The sequence below is a fragment of the Megalobrama amblycephala genome, linkage group LG9, assembly GCF_018812025.1.
Source record: "Megalobrama amblycephala isolate DHTTF-2021 linkage group LG9, ASM1881202v1, whole genome shotgun sequence".
Classification (NCBI taxonomy): Eukaryota; Metazoa; Chordata; class Actinopteri; order Cypriniformes; family Xenocyprididae; genus Megalobrama; species Megalobrama amblycephala.
Genome location: NC_063052.1, coordinates 2,014,979 through 2,039,857, shown reverse-complemented (window position 1 = coordinate 2,039,857; position 24,879 = coordinate 2,014,979). Strand labels below are relative to the sequence as shown.

At 37.7% G+C, this 24,879-nt stretch overlaps 1 protein-coding gene across 6 annotated transcripts in view; it reads left to right on the top strand.

Moving 5' to 3' along the window:
- pard6gb (par-6 family cell polarity regulator gamma b) overlaps nt 1–24,879 on the top strand; it is a 182,695-nt gene that overhangs the window by 141,009 nt on the left and 16,807 nt on the right. For all 6 annotated transcript variants that reach the window (XM_048201149.1, XM_048201148.1, XM_048201147.1 and 3 more), the window contains one exon: nt 2,988–3,210. In XM_048201149.1, the coding sequence (XP_048057106.1) occupies nt 2,988–3,210 (223 nt within the window). The remainder of the gene's footprint in view (nt 1–2,987; nt 3,211–24,879) is intronic.

Genomic DNA, 24,879 nt, shown 5'->3' with positions numbered 1-24,879 from the left:
GGGAACGCCTCCCAAAACTCGTGCACGAGTATTGGAACACGAGTGTTTACCATCGGCATTCGCTGTGTCGTGTTAGTGGATTCATTATGTTGGACTCACCGCAGGTAACTTATAATCTGCAGTTGTTACTCCTGTCTCCTGACAAAAACATTGCATGCGGCGCCTGTAGAGTGTGGAAAGTTACTGATTGACAAGCCAGAGGGCCAATCCGCGCACATCTTTCACAAGGAACGTAATGGCAGTGATTGACAAGCCAGAGGGCCAATCGCGTAAACGATTAGCTGATGTTTTTAAGGCCCTACCTCGTGCACAGATGATGTATATTAATATTATTCCTTTCAGTGCACCTAATAAATAGTCTTTTATCAGTTAGTAAAAACAGTTTCAAGTAGGGCTGCACGATATATCGCATGAGATTGTCACGCGCATTTCGTCAGTAAAGCCGGTTCCCTGATTACCGCTAAATCGCCATCACCTGCTTTCAAATGGAGCGGCATTTAATAGACAGAGCCGTAGATCACTGACAAGCAACGCAATATCACGTTCATTATCGAAGGCGATTCATCTGCGATATGAACGCGATATTGCGTTGCTTGTCAGTGAACTACGGCTCTGTCTATTAAATGCCGCTCCATTTGAAAGCAGAAACACAAAATTTTGTGTGGTGATAATTAGACCACATCCCAATCAGTGTTATTTTAGTATTATTGATATACTATTATAGTATTATAGTTTTTAGTTTAAGAAAAATTAAGATATTTTTGAAATCCAAGAGTTTTTTTAATCCCCCATAGAAAGCAACGAAATTACCACATTCAATTCAAAAAGTAGTAAAGACATCGTTAAAATAGTCAACGTGACTACAATGGTTCAATCTTAATGTTATGAAGGGACAAAAATACTTTTTGTGCTCAAAAACAAATAAAAAATAATGACTTTATTCAACAATTTCCTCTCTACTCTGTCATTCTCCCACACAGTTTATGTTGAAGACCCATTGCAGAGCTTCCGTGTTCTTCGTCAGAACGCCGACTCTGTATTGGCTTGCTCCTGCGTCAGCATCACATCATGTGAACAGCGTCGGCCAATACTGAGCCGGCGTTCGGACGTAAACACGGAAGCGCTGCATTGTCAACTGCATAGCAGACTAACGGGGTAGAGAAGAAATTGTTGAATAAAGTTATTTTTGTTTTGTATTTGCTTCATATCATTAAGGTTGAACCACTGTAGACACGTTGACCATTTTAACAACGTCTTTACTACTTCTCTGAACCTTGAATGTGATTAATTATCGTTGCTTTCTATGAGAGATGAAAAAAAATCTCTGATTTCATCAAAAATATCTTAATTTGTGTTCCGAAGATGAACGAAGGTCTTGCGGGTTTGGAACAACATGAGGGTGAGTAATTAATGACAGAAATTTCATTTTTGGGTGAACTAACTCTTTAATGGCATAGCAAAACACTTGAGCAGTACAGAGGAAAAGTAATGACGTGTGCAAGGACCTTAGTGAGTGCTCTGAGAAGATTGGTTGGGTTTGTCCACCTGAGCAGCTCAACTGCAGGGACAGGGTGACATCCGTTAGTGTGTGTTGTTTTGGAAGTTTGCTCTGCTTACTCATCACCCTGCATTGTGCTTCTCTATTGTGTCTCAGGTCCCTGTTTGTCTCCATTTCCTCATTTCAAATAGCAGAGCTGCAAAGACCGGTGAGCAGACAGTTAGGGGCCTGGCAAAAACACTCTTTATCTCTGTGTCAGTGTTTTGTGATTCCTGATATGTCTGAAGGCTAAATAGATTAATCGGAGGCCAGTAAAAATAACAGAAAAAAGACTTGAGTTTTGGTTAAGTGTTGTCAAAGCAGGCATAAGACAACAAGTATTATGTCTGCTTTGAGTTTGAAAAGGGATAGAATGAGGTTGGTGTGATTTAACCTTGAGATTGCCAACTGTGGTTCCTATGGTCCTGGAGAATGTGAAAATTTTAAAACTTTGTTTTAAATTTTGTTGGTCTGGAAGGTGTGCATCTAAATGAATGTGTTCATTGAAGCATACGCACACACATACAGAAACCTGTGTCCATGTCTTTTGGTATATGTCTCCCCTTGTGCCCTAATCGCAGTTGTCTGAAATAACCATGGTTAAATCAAATAACTGTGATCAGACCGTTATTTAATAATCGTGACAGGCCTAGTCTGAATTGTTCTTTTGAGTTATTAGTGGTCGACCAACCCGATCTCATAAAAAACTCATTAAAAGCATAACTATTTTATGTGATGAATTTGAACAATGCGATTCGTATAAGTTTTTTAGAAAATAAGTAAGAATGAATGTTCAGCCATAAACCATCAGTGGGACTCAAGCAGATTGCATACAATTTCAGAATGAGCTTGTACAAATTAATATGAATTACCAATACACCAAAACGTAGAATAGTTTCCAATTGCCATAAGAGTGTGTTCGGAGCATGCTACAAATGCACACTTCAGAGGATCTAACAGCAGGATTTGCTATAGTTTGCAAGGTCAATGTAATAAAATATTTATTAGATATTCAAAGACTTTTAAATGATATAAATGCATATTTGCAGAATGCTGATGAGAAAGTATTATTGCGTTCGCCTTTCTAGCTATTACTACTAATAAAACGGCAAATGCTAGAATACTTTTTCATACACCCTTTACTTTCTTTTTTACTGTTTACTTTTATGTTGACAAAGACCGTAAACTAATGCGTAAGCTCCTGTTTATCTGCGGCGCTGGCATTCTCAGCACTGTCAAAATAAAAGTCCTAGTGCTGTCAAAATAAAAGTTCCAACAAGAGTCTGCCAAAAATAAAAACTTAGAAAATGGCAAACATTGGCCAGTGTATCAGTCGGCTGGTAATCGCCAACGACTGGAAAGACCCTTCAAAAGTTAGGAACCCTATAAATAGCAATGTAGTGATCTTTTTGTGACCGCATGCTGACTTCTATGTTTTTTTTTTTTGCAGTATGGAGCAGAGTTCCGCAGGTTTTCAGTGGATCGACTAAAACCCGGCAAATTTGAGGAATTCTACAAACTCATCATGACAATCCACCGGATTGCAAACATGGAGGTGATGATTGGATACGCTGATGTTCACGGAGACCTCCTCCCCATCAATAACGATGAGAACTTCGGCAAGGCCGTGTCCACCGCACATCCCCTGCTGCGAATCTTTATCCAGAGACAAGGTACGAGCTCTCTTCCACCCACATTCCTTTATTCTCTGTGTCCCGCACTTTTTCAAGGTGGATTTTCCTGCTTCATTTGAAGCATTGTTTGGTGACTCGTTTCATGTCTTAATGAACGCCTGCATAATTATATTGGTCTCAAGTTCTTCTGACCACAATTGGGAATCAGTCCGTTAGGGGTTAAAAATCCAGCAGAATGTAGAGTATGAATTTAGTACATACTTACAGAGTGATTCAGCCCACAATTTCTGTGGTCCTGTGGTCAGGCAAAAATACAGGGTAAACAGGATCATGTGATTGTATGCTGTGTGAAGCACACAGATACATGGTCCCAAACGTGGCCCCGTGTGCAGCTATTATGTTGTCGCCAGCAAACACTAATGTGTGTGTGATGGAGCTGCTGTGGTCTGGAGATAACTTTCTACAGGAAAGGCTGCTGGTTTTGATGGCAGAGAAGAGAGTGACAGTTCCTTCCTGTGGAGAGACTCCAACTCTTCCTGTAAATCCCAGTGCACCCTTAAAGACAAATCAGCATCCTGTAGCTGAACTGTTACAATGTGTGTTAGATACTTTGGCCAGTCCTTTCAGCATCAGAGAATGTGTGTCCAGTTGTAGTAAATGCCTTCCAAAATGGTTGGTACAAGTTATAGGCCGATATATTTGGACATTTTGAAATTATTGGTATTGATACATGTGTCTGCTTGGTTAAATAACAAAATTAGTATTAGTTTGCCTTTCTGTCAGTTGCAAAATCTGTCCAACCTTGTGAATAAGGCATGGTTTCTGTGTTTGAACTTTGAAGTCAACATTAATTGCTTTTTGCAACCCTATAATTTGACATATTTCCAAGTGAAACCGGATATTCAAGAAAAAAAATGTAGGACATGACTTTATTAATTGGGAATTGATTGGTGAAAAGAGGGTGTTGTATATCAACATAGAGCTAGACTTGTTTGCCAAAACAAATTTGCTATTTGCTAACATTTGATGACAGCATTTTCATTTTTGGGTGAACTATCCCATTAATATGTCAATAAAAGCCTAAATTCAATCTGTTCATCATAGAAGAGATCATGTCTCTTCAGATAAATTTAACTAAACCGCTCGATTCATATAGATTAGTTTTATGATTTTTGGATCGTGAAAGTGGTAGTTGCGTAGACTGTCAATGAAACTGGGTGAACTAACCCCGTTAAGTGTTGTCATTCATTCACTAAAACGTTGTAGAGATCTGGACTTGTATTAAGTCATTATCACAAAATGTAGATGTCGATCGAATATATACACTAACTTTCAAAGGTTTGGGGTAAGTAATTTTTATTTATTTATTTATTAGAGGTAAATACTTCTATTCAGCAAGGATGTATTAAATTGATCAACAGTGAAAATAAATGCTGTTCTTAAAGAAGAAAAAAAGCCTATCAAAATCCTCACAAAAATATTAAGCAGCACAAGTGTTATCGGCATTGATAATAATAAGAAATGTTTCTTGAGCAGCAAATCAACATGTTACAATGATTTCTGAAGGATCATGTGACACTGAAGACTGGAATAATGATGTTAAAAATTCAGCTTTGCATTACAGGAACTAATTATATTTTAAATTATACTCAAATAGAAAACATTATTGTAAAATTGTAATAATGTTCATCAAATAAATGCAGGTTTTTTTCATAATCTTACTGACCCTAAACTTATTATTGTAGTGTGTTTGAGTATAGCATGCATGTTTTTTTTTTTGTTTTTGTTTTTTAAAACTGGGCTTGTTCATTTGAGGGTTCATATTGCTCTGTTCTCAAAGAAGCTGCAGCCTATAGAAAGCAGGTCACAGTCTGCTGGTATGGCGGGCATTTCACACAGACAAAAGAGCCACGTGAAAAGAGACAAAAAGAGAGAGAGAGAGGGGCACCTCAACAGGCTGGGCTGTGCTCATCTTTCCACATCCACAGATAGGACGCTTCTCTTTACCGTGCTTTAAAGGTATGAATTCTGCTCTGCAATTATTTGCATACTTCCATCTCAGCAGTTACACAACCGTTGTCCAGCAATGCCTTCAAGGAAGACTCATTGCATAGTCACACTCCAAGAACAAGCTGTTTTTAGTCTTTGACATCTTTTTTTAAAGTAGGCATTCTGGTTCCCCTCACTTAGTGTGTTAATTTATAGTGATCAGATTTACAATTTTTACTGTCAGAAAAACAAACAAAAAAAAGTGGTTAATAGGAGAATTTAACATTTAGCTTTTCTAGCTTTGGTGAAAAAATCTGGAATGTGGTCAAACCGTTCATGCATATTAAGTTTTACTCATCTTGACGGGCTTGGCTTCCAGTCGTGGATTACGTAAGTCGTGTTTTCTTGCACCAGCACAAGCTTTTAAGTGGTCAGCAGGATTTGTACTATTATGCTAATTAGTTTCTTTGCTCGTAGCTGTGAGTGCCATTCAGCGCTCATAGTGACCATTGTGAATGCTGAACAATGAGGTGCTTTCTCACGGTTTGGCTATCTCTTAACCTGAGCGTGAGTAAGCCCGTAACAGGCAACGCTCGCTGGGCGGTACCAGAGAGTCCAAGCATTCCCGTCAATCATGAGTTCCTCACATAGACACAGTCACACAGATAGACCGTGAGTCAGTGTGAATGAGAGATTATTCCAAAGCAGAGATACTCAGCTTCAGGAGCCAGAAAAGCCACATTCAGACCACAGACGGATTGGACTGCAGTTTTATGTATGGAAGCGCTTTCCATAAAAAAAAAAATCAAGGACATTTAGAGTCTGGTTTATTCTTGACGCATTCCACAGCAGTGCTTCTGCCCAAAAATGTATCGGAAATCTGACCTCCGCATTTTCTTTTTAGATGTTTGGCCGCATCCTTGATAAAAATGAAAAGTGCACTGCTTAATTTTTATGCTGCATTTGGGGGCTAATTATAATAAATATGCATAGACATTAGGGATGAGTATTAAATTTAAAGCGATGGTTCACCCAAAAATTAAAATTCTATCATTTACTCACCCTCATGGCTTTCGTTAATCTTTGAAACACAAATGAAGGTATTGTTAATGACTTGGATTAAATCGCGTGATTCATATGGATTACTTTTACAATGTCTTTATGAACTTTTTGAAGCATCAAAGTGTTGGTAGAATAGACTTTTAAAGGAGGGACAGAAACAGAAAGGTTTAATTAAAAATATCTTCATTTGTATTTCCGAAGATGAACGAAAGTCTTATGGGTTTGGAACGACATTCCATTAAAGGGATAGTTCACCCAAAATGAAAATTTTGTCATTACTTACTTCCTTCTACTGAACACACACACACACACACATTTTTTTTTTTTTTTTTTTTTTTTTTTTTTTTTAAAGAATGTGGGTAACCAGACAGTTGATGGCACCCATTGACTTCCATAGTAGGAAAAAAATACTGTGGAAGTCAATGAGTGCATTCAACTGTCTTACCAACATTCTATAAAATATCTTCTTTTGTGTTCAACAGAAGAAAGAAACTCATACAGTTTTGGAACAACATGATGGTGAGTAAATGACGACAAAATTTTCATTTTTTGGTGAACTATCCCTTTAATGGGATGTCGTTCCAAACCCTTAAGACTTTCGTTCATCTTCGGAAATACAAATTAAGATATTTATAATTAAACCTGAGGGGTTTCTTCCAGGTAACATTGTAATAATTGATTTTTGATTGAAAATAATTGAAAAATACAAGACAAAAATGATAGTAACATTTTATTAACGTTCTTCAAATACTATTGACAGAACAAAATGTTTCTTTAATTACATATTGTCATATAAACAACAGGTTTAAGTCTCACAAACCTTCAGAACAACATAATACATTTAGTTATAAGCTGTATATAACCAGCTAACTGTTTGATTTCACTATAAAGAGTCATTAAGGGTGCGTTCACACTTGTAGTTCGGTTCGTTTGGTTCATTTGGTCTGGACCAAAGAGGAAAAAAAAACATTTAGTCCTGGTCCTATTAGCGTTCAGATTGGCAATTTTATCACCGAACCAAAAGATACCGAACCTTCAGGCATAGGGATACATTCACAACGTGATTGGTCGGATTTTATGACGTATTGCCTATTTTGAGACGGAACTTACCGAACATCCAAAACAATGCTGTTTTCTGAGGTAAATGCGCTCGTTGTGTGTGCGTAGCGGTGCGTAGCCTGCATGTGATGGTATTTTGGCCAGCTGGAAACTCGTGAAGAGTTTATAAAATGTGTAAAGTAGTCAAAACAGAGGCGGGAATCCATCCGTCACACACACAAATGATCTGCTGCGTGGAGATGCGCGTCTGATGCCTTTGATGGGCAACCTCGCGACTATGACGAGAAAAAAACGACATACGTGAGGATTCTGTCCATTTTAGGGTCTCGTCTTCCTGTTTTTGGTTCGGTTACATGTCTTTGGTCCATGTTGCGTTCATATATCATTCGAACATTTGGAAGCGGACCGAGACCCATCTTTTCAGTGGTCTCAGTCCGCTTGTTTGGTGCGCACCAGGGTTCGGATGGCAGCGTTCACATATGTTCAAATGAACTGCACTAACCGAGCAATCGCACCAGGGTTCGTTTTAATCGAACCAAACATGACAAGTGTGAACGCACCCTAAGAGTAAGGATGCACCAATAGGATATTTTTCGTCCAATACCGATTTTATCAAACAACTATTGGCTGATCATGGATTGAATCCATTTAACATTCAACAGGCCTAAATAATAAGAGCGGCACAAAGATACAAACAAAATACAAATAGGACAGCATGACAACCAACATGTCGATGGTTTCAAATTGATCAAAAATCAGCTGATACATCAGTGCATCTCTAATTAAAAGTCATTAATTCAGGAAAAATTTGGACTACATCAGTTGTGCTATGAGTTTTTGATTCACTAATATAAAAAGAAGTCTCTTGTTATTTGGAATCGGACTTCACTGGTTGTGCAAGGCATGTTGCAGTGTAAAACATTAAAAACTGAACCGTTCTTAACTATTTTCTCTCATATCACAAAATAAAGGTTGATGGGCTGCTTGAAGTTCCTAAAAGGCTATACAGCAACATTCTTGACACACATGGACAAAACAGTTTCTTTAAATGCCCCCTGGAGCCAACAAAGCTCTGCGAACTCACAAACTTCATATTTCTCTTTTTCTTTTTTTTTCTTTCTTTTTCCGCTCCCTTTCACTCACTCAGAGAGGTCACCAGTGGAGACTTCCTTTATTTAAATGCACTATAAAGATGAGGAAAAAAACAGCCCAGGCAGTCTAGGTTAATTTCCTTTCTTGAGTTCAGCCAGACATGGACTTGATCTCATGTAGCAGACACTGACTCAGGGCTTTCTTATGCTCAGGAGAGCTAAGTTAAGACCCAGAAGCAGATCTCACCCCTACAGAGACACAGACACTGGGGACTTCCATACCATAGCATTGTGGGAAAAACCCACCTGATGTGCACCTGTCCTGGCCTGTGGTTGGCCAGAGGCACAGAAACGCCCCCTAGATCTCTGGGTAATGACTAATCTAGGGTCAGAGGAAATGAATGCAACGGATACTTGCACATATTCAGAGTTGGGGAGGAACTAAATGAAAGTAGCAATGCTACTAATCTAACTACATTTATAGGTAGTGTGACAGTAGCTTGGCTATTTTCATAATAGCTTAGGATTTCCAGTAACAAAAAGTGTGACAAAAGGCTACTTGAAGTTTTTGTCTGTGTGTGTGCGTTTTGATCACATTATATTGTGTGACACAGCCGTCCAATCAAGCAAGCTCATCATGTGCTAATTAAAGGATAATGTGACACTGAAGGATGCACGATTCTGGATAAATTAAGAATCTCAATTTTTTTTTTTTTTTGTCTTTTTCAAATAGAGATCATAATTCTCCCATGATTCTGAACAGACAACTAAACAAAATAAGATGTAATTTACTAGAGGTTCTGACAAAATGTTAATTGCTGCAGTCTATTTAAAAATGTTTAATTTAAATGAATTATTAAAAAAGAAATCTGTTTGAATGAATGATTCAATGACTCGCTCATAAATACTTCACTTGTTTCATTGCTGGAATCTAGATTGCAATCTTTTTAATGATTAATCTTGCAGCTCTTGTAGAATTGTTTCACAATGTTACTGTTTTTACTGTATTTTTAATCAAATAAATGCAGCCTTAGTTAGCATAAGAGACTTCTTTCAAAAAAACTTTGCAATTAATTAGTGTAAAATGTTAATCATATATGTACAAAAAAATATTGACCCTTTAAATAGCTTCCATGTAATAAGAAAATGTTTCTTAATTGAAGTACATCTAACTACTCTCTCCTCTCTCTCTTTCTCGAAAGTGTATGAAATTGGAAGATTTTTTTTGAATTTGCATGTAATAATAATTACAGAATGGAAATGAACAAGATTCATGGGTCTGGGAACATGACCCAGAAGTTTTGTTTTCGTTATGTAATCCACTCCATCTTGTCTTTGTTTGTGACATCATAATAAACTTGAGCAAACGTCTGCTGTCCTGTTTTGAAGCTTCAGCTGGTTCATCTTTGTCATGCAGCATCTGTTGCTTAAAGGAACATTTAAATCAGAAGTGTTTTTTTTTTTTTTTCTTTCGTTACAGTGAAAGTTTAGAGGATAAAAACACAGACATGTGTTCTTTGTTTATTTAAGCCAAAATTAGAAATGAATTTGATTGAGAACACATGTCCTGTCTGAAGTCTTCATAGCACGCTAGAGGGGTGGCCACAACTTTATTGTCAATGTAAAATAAGATGATGTATCATAGACTGATCATATGAAGACTATACATGAATGCAATTTACTTTGTCAATTGGCAGTGAATGTTATTTTTGTGGTCTTGATTTCTACTGGTCAATCATAACCATAGCTGATGAATCATGCTAACATCTTGTTAAGAGAATGTTAAAGGTTAAACACAAGTAAATTTCAGTGGTGTGCTGTTGAATACTGACGGTAATTTCAACTTCAGTCCCTGAGTTTGTAAAAACAAACAAAATGTGTTTTGTTGAACTGTCTAAATCTGTTCTGGGCAGATGAGCTTCTGGTTGTGGGTCACAGACACTATTCCTGTGGGTGAATGTTTCTCTTTGTAAACAACTTCTTTCTGTTATCTTTGTGCATGTTGTTATTATTATTAATGCTTAAATGTCACTCCATGTCTTCACATCACCCATGTATTGTATTAAAATCTTTGTAATTTGATACTAGTGGTCAGTTTGCTAACAGTTCATTTAAAGGTGCCCTAGAACTTTTTTTTAAAAGATGTAATATAAGTCTAAGGTGTCCCCTGAATGTGTCTGTGAAGTTTCAAATACTCCACAGATTTTTTTTAATAAATTTTTTTTAACTGCCTATTTTGGGGCATAATTAGAAATGAGCCGATTCGGGGTGTGTGGCCCTTTAAATCTGGTGCTCCACGCCCCAAGAGCTAGCGCTAGCCGTAAACAACATAAAAAAAAGTTCACACAGCTAATATAACCCTCAAAATGGATCTTTACAAAGTGTTCCTCATGCAGCATGTCTAATTGCGTAAGTACAGTGTTTATTTTGATGTTTACTATGAGTTTGAGGCTATGCTCCGTGGCTAACGGCTAATGCTACACTGTTGGAGAGATTTATAAAGAATGAAGTTGTTTTTATGCATTATACAGACTGCAAGTGTTTAAAAATGAAAATAGCGACGGCTCTTGTCTCCGTGAATACAGTAATAAACGATGGTAACTTTAACCACATTTAAAAGTACATTAGCAACATGATAACGAAACATTTAGAAATACAATTTACAAATATCACTAAAAATATCATGTTATCATGAATCATGTCAGTTATTATTGATCCATCTGCCATTTTTTGCTATTGTCCTTGCTTGCTTACCTAGTCTGTTGATTCAGCTCTGCACAGATCCAGATGTTCTGCCCTTGTGTAATGCCTTTCATAATGTTGGGAACATGGGCTGGCATATGCAAATATTGGGGGCGTACACCCCGAATGTTACGTAACAGTCGGTGTTATTTTGAGATTCGCCTGTTCTTCGGAGGTCTTTTAAACAAATGAGATTTATATAAGAAGGAGGAAACAATGGAGTTTGAGACTCACTGTATGTCATTTCCATGTACTGAACTCTTGTTATTTAACTATGCCGAGGTAAATTAAATTTTTGAATCTAGGGCACCTTTAAATCTTGCTGCTGTATCAGATTGTCCATTCAAATTTATATGAAAATAATTCTTAAGGAAACTGACAACACTCTATTTATGCAAATTTCAGCATTAGAAAGTTTGGTGTCTTTGAACTCAGGATTTTTATGTCAGAATAGTATCATTTTATTTTTCCCCCAAATTCCATGTTTTCAGTTTAATTTGAACAATACCAATATTTAACAATTAGAAAATTGTGTTTTCTGTTTTGATTCTTCTGGATTATGTGTTTTATGATGCAATATAAGTTTATTATCAAAAATGGTGAAATTTAAACTGTTCCTTCCATTGTTTTGGAAAACAAAATGCTGCACAACAGAGGTTTAATACTTAAATTAAAACATAGATGGAAAGTTATGATATTGTGTGATATTCCTTAAAATGGTTATTGTTTAACTTATTATTTTTATTATTATTACTTTGAAAAGTAAATTCTACTGTACAAAAGTTATGATATTGTGTGATATTCCTTAAAATGGTTATTGTTTAACTTATTATTTTTATTATTATTACTTTGAAAAGTAAATTCTACTGTACAATAGTAATATTTCTGTCAAATTTCTTGAAATACTTGAATTTCTTGAAATGCTTGTGAAGTGAGCAGCTTTGGAGATCAAGTTCATGTCCTCAGAATCAGATAGTATGATGGCTAAAAACACCACAAACGTCATGCATGCTTGATTATGTATAATAGACGAAATAACGCTATTCATTCACACAGAGACATGACATGTAGAACATGCAGACTTCGTATATAATGAAAAGTCATATAACGATTTGATCAAATATACAGCCCTACTTTTGATTTTATTATTTCAAATTTGCGATTGCCACACTGTGGAAATCATAGGGCCACGTGATAGATGTAACATAGGTTGTCATATAAGTTTGTACGATTGAGGTTATTCAAGTTCACAGTGACCTCCTACAGATACATCAGGGCTGAGACTAAATACAGGACACCCAGAACATCAACAAACATGAAGGCTTCCTATCTGTGGCTTGTTGCTGCTGTTTTTGGAGACACAGGCTAAACTAAACTGAAAAAAACCCTCTCTCAGACAAAAGATAAAAGTTATGAATTAGGTAAATGTAGATAGTGGTGTAGGAAATGTGGGCCAAGGCCTTTTAAACAGGGTTTTGTGTCCCACATACGTGTTTAGACTGTGTTTCACTAATACCAGCAAAATATCTGACTCGGGTTACCGGAGAAACCACTTATCTTCTACATTTAGCTTCTAAATTTGGCTACTTTGGCCTTAAGTTATTTAGTTATTTATTTATTTTCAAAAATTGCTTGCAGTTTGGTACAAAACACCAGTTGTAAATCTGTTATTTGCAATATAGACTATAGTTTGACATTTGCATTTCTGTTAATAGCATTAAGTCACTTTCTGACTCATAAAAATCTAAAACAATGAGCTATTGTGGTATTCTTTCATGCTTAAAAAATGAACGGCATTTTGAGAGCATGGCATTCAGCCATGCTTGTTAAAGGGTGTAAAAACTTCTTTCTTTGCATGCACTTGTAAATGTGCCTTTTAATCTATACTGGAATGATCTTCAAAGTCTGCCTGCTAAAACTGCAGGAAATTGCTTTTCAAGGCATTCTCTGGCATTGCTAGTTTTGTGCACTTTTACTAGCTAATTTTAGAAGAGTAGCACTCTAAGTTTCTTCCACAGAGGAAGACAAGAGGAGGGAAAAGTCTGAAAACAGTCCATGAGGGACGACTCAGACTGTGAATAGTACAGAGTTGTCGGGGAATCGAACAGTGAGAAGCTGGAGCTTATTTTTTCTTTTTTTTTTTTTCTTTTTTTTGGGCTGTTTATTCAATTCTTAAATCCAAACCGATATTTGAGTCTAGTTTTCTGTTAATGTGCGAAAAAAAAAAAAAACTTCACTAAACAATATTTGTAGCACTGCTCCCATCCAACAATTGCATAAAGCTTTGTGTTTTGTACTTTTGATATGAAACAAAGTCTTAGCTTTCAAATTCTGTAAACTTTATCATGACTTTCAATCATTGGATGCTAGGGCTGTAACGATATGCGATATGAAACCGAAATCGCGATACGCAGGTCCACGAACCTGTATCGCGATGTGAGAAGGCAGAATTGCGACACACCCCTTCCAACTCCCAGAGTTATCCTTCCTGTCCAGATCCAATGCTACCACATTTTTAAATTACTATTAGGGGTGTAACGATTTATCGTAGATGGTGTGTCTCAATCAGCTCTCTAGTTCAGTAAGTGTTTCGGGCACACATTGAATCTTGCAAGCAGGTTTAAACGTTTCTCATGTCAGTCTCTTGCATGGTCGCGTGAGAAAAGTCGTGGCTTTCTTTCACCGCAGTGCACAGCAACAGCTGTGCTCACAGAAAAGCAAAAGACGCTTGCGATGCTTTGCTTTAAGTTAGGGGCCGTTCACATATTGCGTCTTTTCCGCGTGCAAGTCAGTTATTATTTTCAAATGTAGCCGGGCGGCAGGCGCGCTCATAATGGGATCAACGCGGTCGCGACGCGCATGCAATTCTCAACTTCTCAGAATGGCGCAAGCGCACCGCAGGTCGTGTGACAAGAATCAACCGATCAGCTATGGCCTTTCGGTAACAAAACATCAAAAGCTCAGCCGAACAGCTGATCATAGCTGATCATAGCTGTTCATGGTGGTTTTTATATCTTATCTCCATCAATATATCTCGTAGTAAAACTAATGCAAGGGCTAGAAATCATTTATCCTTTGCAGAAACATCCTGATCCTCTTGGAGAGCTCAGTTCATGGTTGCATAGCAACGACCGACGCCACAGGAGCGCAAGCGCTTTGGAAAGAAGGAGAAGCGGTGCGGCCGCGCCTTCCACGCGTTTTTAGACGCGATATGTGAACGGCCCCTATTCATAATTCTAAGTTCATGTTAAATTTAACATTTTTTTTTTCAGTGACAGACAGCCCTATTCAACTGTTAATTTGAATACAGAAGGTTTTTATTAAAATTTTATATTTATTTATTTTATTGAAATGTGATCTTGTATGTACAACAAGGAAAATTATTGAAATTTGTTCATGTTTTTTTTAATAAATCTTGTTTGAATTTGTTTCATTTTGTTCAAAATATCGTGATACGTATCGTATCGTGAACTCTGTATCGAGATACGTACCGTATCGTGACCTGAGCGTATTGTTACACCCCTATCGGATGCTGTTTTAGCACTCTTTAATGTGGTGTGACAGATCGATGTAGTGCCTCTGTTTAAGCGTCACCATGGAGCGATCATCTTTCTCTTGACTACTAGTTATAGCACGAAATAAACATGAAATGAACATCAGAAGGTATGTATAATGCATACATGTATCATAAATACATACATGTCCATAGCTTGTTAGTTAGCTAGAAAAATACCTATATTTATGCACTATATTACATATAGTCATTCAATTTTAGAATAACTTCAATATTTATTGTATGTTTCAATAAATTTGTCATGAATGCAAATGTTTTTTAAAGCGACTGTTTAAACATCAAACGAATTGGAGTATAAACATAATTGTATTACAAAATTGATATTAAAATTGCGTTATGTGAAACTTAATTGTTTATATTGTCTTGAGTGCTGATTATTTATTAAATAAATTTGATTAATTAATTGAACTTCAATTTTGGTATCGGTTAATTGAAAACTTTAATTTTGGTTTCAGTAAAAAATTAATTTTGGTGCATCAGTACTCAAAATTTGCCGCCAATGCACTGATAATTATATTCCAGTTATGTCCATTAACTGATAAATGGCTAATTTTAATATTGTATATTTTGGCTAAATAAATTAAACTGAAATCACATATAACAAGTGAATTTAGGCATCACAACATTATAACATAATGAAAAAAATTGCCAAAGGTTACATTTGACAATATTATTATATTAGTGTTTTTAAAGATCAACTTAAAATGTGCGTTAGTTGATGGCAAAGGTAATCTAAATGTAAAAATGGGAAATTAGCATGAACAAATAAAATCTAATTTTGGCAGAGAAGAACCAATATGGTTCAGATAAATTGCATCCATCTGATTAATGAGTACCGAGATTTGATTTGGCTTCTCAGATCTGTAACAAAAGGCAATATCTTTGTGGCTGTTCAGAATTTCACTAGTGTATGTAAATCCTCCATGGCATTAGTTTTCATACAATCTAAACTGTTCCTCCATCCTCCAAGTGGGATTGTTATTTTTGGAGGAGAACGACAAGCGACCCACTATAATTCATTTTGGTAGCATTTAGATTTTGTTTGTCTTGCACACATGTCTCAAATCTCCACCACAAGTTGTTAGTTTTAATGTCTTTTATATTTTGCTTGTGCCCTTAAATGAGTTAGTCCTCCTGATGTTTCATAAGTGAATCGCTTAAATAACTGTGCTTTCTACAGCATAGGGTATCATAAATACTTCTAGAAGGTTTTTTCGTGTTTTCTTCTGTTTCTCCGTCTGTCTGCAGCGGCAGCCAACCGCAGGGAACCGTTTGCACATCTGGCTGGTCGAGGCAGCAGAGCCCAGGGGCTTCTGGGAAATCTGTAATGGGAGAATGCCTGGCCATCCACACATACAGCTTACCCACAGCTGTTTGTTCTCACCATGTGCCGCCACCACGAGCAGGCCTGAAAAATCATTGAACTCGGAACTCGGGAGCAGAAATTAATCTCCCCTCGCTGTGAGATTATTACATCCATGATTGTTTTGATATGGTGTTTATTTATGCCAAAAATCTGTGTTCCTCTCTGCGCTGTGACTCTTATGTAAGGACAGCAGTGGATTATGCAATTCACGTGCTGCTGGTGAGCAAAGTCGCGTTCGGTTGAGTCCTGGGACAGAGGGCCGGTCCTGCTGAGATTATTTTTGGCGCTCATGAAGCTAGAGCAGGGCTGTGTGTCGCATCTTTCATATTAGGGAAAATAAATAAAAAAATGACACTAGAGGTTGAGTTCTTCGTATTCCTGCTGAGTTTAAAGCGTAAGTCACAGTAGCACGGCTTCACTCCTTTTGTTTGCTGGATAACGTGCTGCTTTTGTCTGCACAGTGGAGAGAAGCCTTAGGCGTGCCATTAACAGCAACGATTCTCGGAAACATCATAAACGTTATTCATAGATTGCCTTTATTTATTTATTTTTTGGTGGGGGGATGTGGCAGCTGTCAGGCCATCTTTAATACAGCAGTGTCTCTGTCTGTCTTTCCAGTAAAAGTGGTGACCTCTCCAAAACACTGCAGCATAGCGGTCATTTTAAAATCAGGGTCTGGACCCCCCAATTATGTTCATGCTGAGCATGAATCAATTTTTGTTGCAGAATATGAGCAAAACAAATTTATATGCAGAAATTAGAGCAAAACAAAACACTGGTCAAGAATCTAAAACAAGAAATTTTAAAGAGAAATGTCGGAGGATTTTGATATAAGAGAAGAGGAGCTTGAGTTTGTTGCTCAGCCCCATTTGTTTGAACCATGAGAGGCGTCTGAGTTTACAATACTCCTACATCCTAAGTCATGCATTGCGTCAGGGGGTTAAGACAACTTGCACAGTATGCGTATGGTCGTCCGCCGGAAGCTAGCTTTTTGAAGTTTTAAATATGGATATTTTTCTTACAAAAATGCATTGCTTCGCTTTATGGTGCGTTCACACCAGACGCGACTTGCGCGAATAAATCGCACTATTCGCGTGTAGTTGGATGCTTGAACATTTTGAGTTTACTCGCTTCATTCGCGCGTGAAATTCACTTCACAACAGACGCGAATTCGCGTCATGAGAGGGCTCTCCCGCTTCTTTATGTGTCCCAGACTCTTCCACTTCTTTCTGTACACTTTCTCTGAATAAACACAACTTGTCAGCGGGGAAATAGTTGTAAATTACAGCGAATAATCTTAATTGGTCGGCTTTAGCTAGCTTGTAGTCTCAATATGTATATTTATATAGCTCAAATTGAGTAAAGACCGTTTTTTACAACTTGCCAGATTGTCCGACCTCCTCACTCACTTTCTTTCAAGCAAGATCCGTTTTATTCCTGTTTCTATAAAAGTATGTACAGCGATGATGATTTTGTCCTCCATTGTTGTTTCGGATTTCTGCCTCAGCTCGCTACGTCACGTCACAATTAGAGCAAGCTCCTGATTGGTTAACGCGGCGCGAATTTTCGCCAAAGTTCAGATTTTTCAACTTGGGCGTTTCGCGCGAATCACGCGTTATGCGCGTCAAACGCTCAATTCGAGCGAATCGCTTCATTTGCGCCGCAGGATGTCTATTCGCGTCTTTGCGTTGACTTAACATGTAAATCACTCGCGCTTAACGCTTCATTCACGTCTGGTGTGAACGTACCATTAGAAAGCCTTTATTAACCCACTGGAGGCATATGGGTAACTTATATTATGGATGGATGCATTTTATTTTTGCTTCAAAATGTGGCCCCCCATTCACAGCCATTATTAAGCTTCGAGGAGCAAGGATATTTTTAAATATAGCTCAGATTGTGTTCGTCTGAAAGATGATAGTCATATAGGCTAGGATGGCTTGAGGGTGAGTAAATTATGGGATAATTTTCATTTTTCAGTGAACTATCCCTTTAAGCTATTTTAATAGTTTTAATGGTGCAAAGACCTCTTATATGTCAAAATTTGATTTCTGGTCATGACCCCTTTAAAACCTATGCATTTTATCTTTCACACTATAAAATCACGATATTGAACTTTGATATTGTTCCCCTCTTGATACTTTTGAAATCGTATTTTACAAATAATTGACTCCATTTTTCACTATATCATTTTTTTTTTCCCCCCGAACCCAGCTGGACCACTCAAACTTGGTCCATCAAAAATTACAAAAAGTAATCTTTAATCTGCAACTCCAGACTATTTTATAACATCAGACATGATGTTATAAAGGTATGAACACAAACCTTTCCACAATTATTCATCAGTATTCGGTTATTGGGCTTTAACCTGGCTGATTCTAGTCTAACTTTGTGCTGGTTACCGCTGCTCTATGTTCTTCTGCCAAGTGGAGCCTACACTGAAGCCACTGGATGACTGCTGTAAAATGTAGTTAATGTTGTGTGGTCCAGCGTGTGTGGCACGTTTAAAGGATGCTGTAAAAGAAAGAAAGAGGGCAGAGGGTGGGGCGGACGCTGTGTGAGCTCTTTGTGTCTTACAGGTGGATTTTAACGGAAACTCTGACACACATTTTCCTGGTGGAATTACTGAACAGACATAAGCATAGTTGACGTTTAGATTCACCTTTTTGTTGTTTGTTCTTTCAGTTTCCGTTTTAAAGAATAGATTTTATTCTTTCCTTTTTATTTTGTTATAAAGTGCCATTGTTTTAGTAGGCTTTTTCAGTAAGCCATCCAACCATCAAAATAGCATTAAAATGGTTTTAATTTCTGGAGTCTTCCGTCTTGTGGACTATAATGTCTCTCTGTTTTACCACAAACCTCCCTTATTACGTAGGAAACTTTTCCAGCCTTAAAGGAATATTTCAGGTTCAAAACAGTTTAAGCTCAGTCGACAGCATTTATGGCGTAATGTTGATTATTACAATAAATAATTGACTTGTTCCTCATTTTCATTTAAGAAAAGGAAAATCAAGGTTATTCTGAAGCTTATAATGTTATAAAGCACTTTAATTTTTATGTTATATTAGGCTAAAATTTGTATTTTATCTGTAAAGGTGTTCTCAAAGATTTTTGTTGTTGTTGTTTGAAGCATTATGTTGTTGGATATAACGACAGAAAGCGTTTTCAAATTTTTTTTCCCCCCTTTTTTTTCACAAAATTAACACATTATTCACATTGTGTGACCATACCATTAAAACTGAGTATTTTTAATGTTTACAAATTGGTCCCAGGGACAAGTCGAAATTACAACATGATGTCATGTCATGTGATGTTGATTGAGGATAACTTATATCGAATCCAGAAGATTCCTTTTTAAAATCAAGATAAAACTGAAGTAGTGACAGATGTTTTCTTACATATTGTAACATGCTTCTGAGTGTAACATACTTCCGATTTTCGAAAAAGATAAAATGAATGCAAGCTTGCAGTCGATTGTGGATGTGCAGGTTTAATTAATTGGCGAAGTCTGGCATACATCACCAGAGAGACGTTTGTCATTTTCACAGGAAGATTAATTTTGATCAAACAGAAGGTCCAAAAAATAAAAAATGAGACATATACATGGATGAATCTTTCACAATAAACACTAAACTAAAGAATGCATTTACAAAGTATATAGGGTGAATATCAATTAGTTTCAAAAGATTGTTTTTGGTCAGTTCTTGTTTCTTCAGGTCAAGGGATTCATTGCTTTAAGATGGAATGCTTTTGAATCACCAGCCTTGCCTGTAACTGTTCACAATAAGAAACCATTTTTGGGTAAGTTCTGCCTGCTGAGAACTTACGCTGGATCTACGTGACCTTTCAGCTCACATTGTTCATCTCCAATAGGGTGGTGTCGAGTGATGCCAAATCGAAGTGAATTCACACAGAGTCATACAATACACATCCCCAGTGCCCACTCACCAAATCAGAAAGCAACTCTGAAAGAATGAAACTTGTGTGTTGTCCAGTGTCTTGGTTCTCTGCCTGTTGTTACAGGGAGGAAGGAAGTGGCGTTCACCAGGATTCTGGAGGCTATAGTTGTTTATCGCCTGGAGCAGAAGTTTGTGGCCTCTGGATTCGGCCCAGTGCCGTGCGGTTGGCCTGAGATTTGAGGCCGCAGCCCTGTTCAGGGTGTGTGCACTCAGAGAGGTGCATTCTGGGTGACAGTGGTTTAGCCACTCTTCTGAAATTTAACTCGAGGCGCCTGGCTGAGCAAGAGTAGCTGGTTTTTGCAAAGCTTATTCCTGTTCCTTGCTAATTAGGGCTGCTCTCTGGGACGAGACCAGACATGTGGAGCACATGAGCTGTTTATCCTACCACAGCGCTGCTCTTCAAGGGATCTGCTCACTTTGATTCAGAGTTTTAAAGGCATGTGTGTGCTTGTTTATCTGAGATTACACTACACTATTTGAAAAGCAAATGGGTCAGTTGTGAATCATGCAGATGGAAAAAAGTACCTGACGTTACTCTTAAACTGACTGCGTAATCATATCCATCTAACAGCTGTCTGTATAAAGCAACTTTTAGACACATGACTAAAATGTTACTTAACGCCACAAAGTAGTCTTTGTGCAATTTTTTTTTGTCTTTTCCATTCTTATCAAGTGAACAACTCCTGTATCATTAGTGTTTTTCCTCTCTGCATTCAAAAATTCTTCAACCTGATTCTTAAAATTCTCATTTGCAGACAGGCCGTCTGGGCCATTTTAGACTATTTTTGGTAACAAGACGTGGTTGTCTTCTTGTGTCTTTCTCATACTCTCCTGACTGACACAGTCTTCGCTGCCACTCTATTTTGCAAGGATTTTTTTCTTTCTTAAGAAATCTGTTCTCAGTCATGACATAGAAGTCTGAACTCTGCACCTGATATATATTACTGTTCTAGAGCAGTGTTCATTTTTTCATTTTTTTTTTTTTTTTTTTTTTTTGTCCTTAGATGAATTTATCCTTAGTTTAGTCAGTATTTCATCATGCCATGGTCATTCATTTAATTTTCACTGACTAAAATGGCATATAAATTTATTCAAAAATAACATTTAAACTGTATCAACAGTTGACAAATGCAACATGTAAAACTATCCTTGAAAACAAACAACTAATAACATTAAGTTTACTATTCATTGTCTGTGTTTTTGTGAATTGTTACAGAAAGAACATTCACAATAACAATATTCTGACAAGAATAAATTCACTTGTCTATTTGCATAATTTTGTGCAGATATAAGTGTGTAACTTATAATTAATCTCATATTTTGAATTATTTAAAATAAATTCTTTCTAGGTTTGTTCTTCAAAAAAGTTTTAGTGCATTATTATCTTGCAATGTTCTTTTCCTTGTCATATTTTTGTAAACGGCATGTTTTAATTTAAAATTATTTCATTATCATCATGATGCACTTTTTTGTTTTATCCTCGTTGTTGACAAAATAATAATAAAAAAAAAACCTTCATGAATGAATAATTTTTTCTGTACTGACAGTGGTGAAGAGTCTTCTTTGTAATTAAGTCCTACAAAATTAGCTCAGTGGTAGAGGTGGGGGGTGGGGGAGTCACGCCTACAGCTTTCATGGTCTCAGCATATCGCTGGCTTTGAGTTTTTTTTTTTTTTTTTTTTTTTTTTTTTTCATGTATTAGAGAGAAATGGAGATTGCAACAGAAATCAGAGGTTGAAGAACTTTGTTGCCCCACCAGGACAATCCATTGCACTGAGTCACTACCACTGTGCCCTTTACAAAGTTCTTAATCTCAGGTAGGTGATTGTCCTGGTAACAATTTAGTGTCTGCTAAATGACTACTTACTAAGTCAAATCAGAAGGTCACAGTAAACAATCTGTGACTTGGGACAGTACAGAACCCACTGGTGTTCCTTATGGGAAAAACAAAGAAAGGGACCTGAAGAGGTATTCCCTCTATTATAGTGGATGAGGAATAGCCAGTGACCAGTCAATCAACATTGAAGGAGTAAATCCCCCCAAAAGGCCCCTTCAGGTGAAGTCAAAGAACAAACTGGTGTGATGTCATTTTGAACAAAATCAAGCCCAAACGAAGATAGTTTGCAGTTTGTTTTTGGAGTTCGAAACAGCTTGCCAAAGTAAACTTTCTCAAAGTTTTCTCCAGCTGGTAAACAACCATTGGTTAGTGGCAATTATGTCATAGGTAGATGTGGCTCTAGGATTCTGCCTTCTTTGACATGGAAATCTTCTCCGATTCATTTCTTCTGTTCAGTCCCTCGAGGTCAGACACAATTAAAGCATGAACACACTAGAAAGCTACTTTATAGTAGAAATTAAGTGACACTCACACAGTTTTTTCATGTTTAATAATGTAAGTGGCAGTTCACATTGAACGCATTTTTGCTGATAAAAACTCAAGATGCAAGTCAGTAGAAAAGGAAAAAAAAGTGCAAGGTCTAGAGATAAAAGTTGAACTTCTTTTAACTTGAGTGGCACATTTTTAGAATGCCGTGTCATGCGTGAAACGTTTCAAGAGACACAAGCGCGATGGTTAAATATGTCCATCTAGCGCGTGTTTACATTGGAAAACCACTGGAAAAGTAGTGCAGTGGAATGGAAAAAAGCTTTCTGTGAGAATGGCCTCTAAAGCTGCTTGCAGAGCTGGTGCAATCATATTCACATTGCTATGATCAGATGTTTTCTTAACTGCTGTTTTCTCACCACTGTCATTTTTAAGTCTATTTTGTTATTGAGACGAAAGCGTGCAGCATCTAAACGGCGCTATCAGCAGCATGTGCGGCATCTGGATGTTCGCAGTATAACAGTATAAGGCTGCTCTTTTTTTTACTCCTAAGCAAAAAACAATAAAAGATCTCATGTGAGTATTACCCCAGAGCTAGTGCTAGTGCCAGTTCGGAGTTGGTTCAACTGACGAGCCTTCTAAGAACCGGTTTGCCTTTCCACAGGCTAGAGAGCCAGCACAGAGACAGGACTTACGTCACTGCATACATCTATTTCACAGCAAAGCTAACGCTGCAGCGACAAACACAAACACACCATGGTCGTTTGAGATACATCGGCTTCCCGCAGAGCGATCGGCGCATGACATCAAAGCTCCGCGAGAACGACCCAAAAGCACAAGGAGTCGTATGCTCTACAAACGCTCCCGCGGATCCGCGGCACCCGCCGAATCGGTCCGCGGTGCTCCGATGCATCTCGAACAAGCCTTCTATCAACAATCGCGGATGTTTCACTACTGTTAATGCTCATGGCTTTGCGAACCTACATCGGCATCCAAACACGGCTCAACGTAATTTGTATATAGACGGAGATTACAATCAAGCTGCTATTAGCTCGATTAGCTGCTATTTCAAATATGGCGGTCTCAAGTTTCTTGTTGGTCACGGTAACCCCGCCCCCAGCCCCTGACGCAAGCGGTTCTTACTTCTAGCCCAGCAATGTTTTGGTGCTACTTACGAACCACTTTTCCTGGTTCGGAGCTGGTGCTTTGTGTGTCGAAAGACAAAGAACTGATTTGAAACTAGGCTCTGGCTCCGAACCAGCACTCAAACTGCCTTGGTGGAAAAGGGGTATATGTCAGGGCCCCTTTTTCACCAAGATGCTGGACCCTACAACCTTCTGGTAACCAGCAAAGATCTTTAACAACTGTGCCACACCACCTCCTGATTTCTGCTGCATACCTTATCTCTATTTCGGTCTAATAAATTAGCTGAATCTCTGAGCCAGCGGTACACACAAGGTCGTGAGAACTGCAGGAATGACCCTGCCGCCCAGCTCATTTAGGTGGACTTAATTACAAAGAAGACTCTACACCCCCACAGTTACACAGACACACCCTGTCAGTAAGAGGGCTGTTTATGGATCGTTCACAGACCGTTCATGCTCCTGCCTCTTATGTTTTTGGGAGGCTGTGGGCCAAATGTATATTAATTTCTGACTGCACCGTCTGGCTACGCATCCCACCCACAGCAGTTGCCTCAGATCCCCCCGTCCCTCCTACCTCCCTCTGTCCTTTCCTGCACGCATGGGATGAGATTGCTGGAATACTCCCCATCTTCCTGTTGTCTGTGTAAGAGCACACATGAATCTGAGCAAGTTCACAGAAGTTCACGTTGACTGTACTATCATCCATGTTTGTAAATGTTTAGTAAGATTAGGATCTGCTTTCAAAGGATTAGTTCACCCCAAAAGAAGTCATCATATACTCACCCTCATGTTATTCCAAAACTCAAAAATGTATTTTGTGGAACACAAAAAAATGAAAAAATTGTATACACTGCTTACTTTTAGATGCACATATAATTAACATTGAATAGTACACCAAATGCGTCATAAAGTTTTGTGTACTATATCCCAAATCTGTTTGTCATATAATATGAATGTGTGACAGGCAGATCAAAAATAAGTTATTAAACACTGACGATTTTCCCTTCCATTGGGTTGTTTATAATTGTGAACCTATCAATATAGTTTAGCCAGTCATAACCGGTCATTTACATAGTCTTAAAGGTCTTAAGGGTACAGTGCCAAAAATATAATGCTAAAATTAAGATAGAGGGTGGAAAATGGCCAAGTAAAGCTTTACTCAGTTAGAAACCTTGACTAAAGGCCTGTTAATGTGAAAAAAGCTAATCAACCAAAAGATTTTGCGCTTTTGTTAAAAAGAAACAGTGAATAGGATACGGCTTTTTTCTCTGTATTCTTCTATTTGGTGTTTGATAAGCACCATAGTGAATACAAAAATCTGAACAGCAGTTTGAAACGTATGTGGTCAAATGTGGTTTGACTATTTCCTTTATTCACTTATAAGTGGGTGTCAGAAAT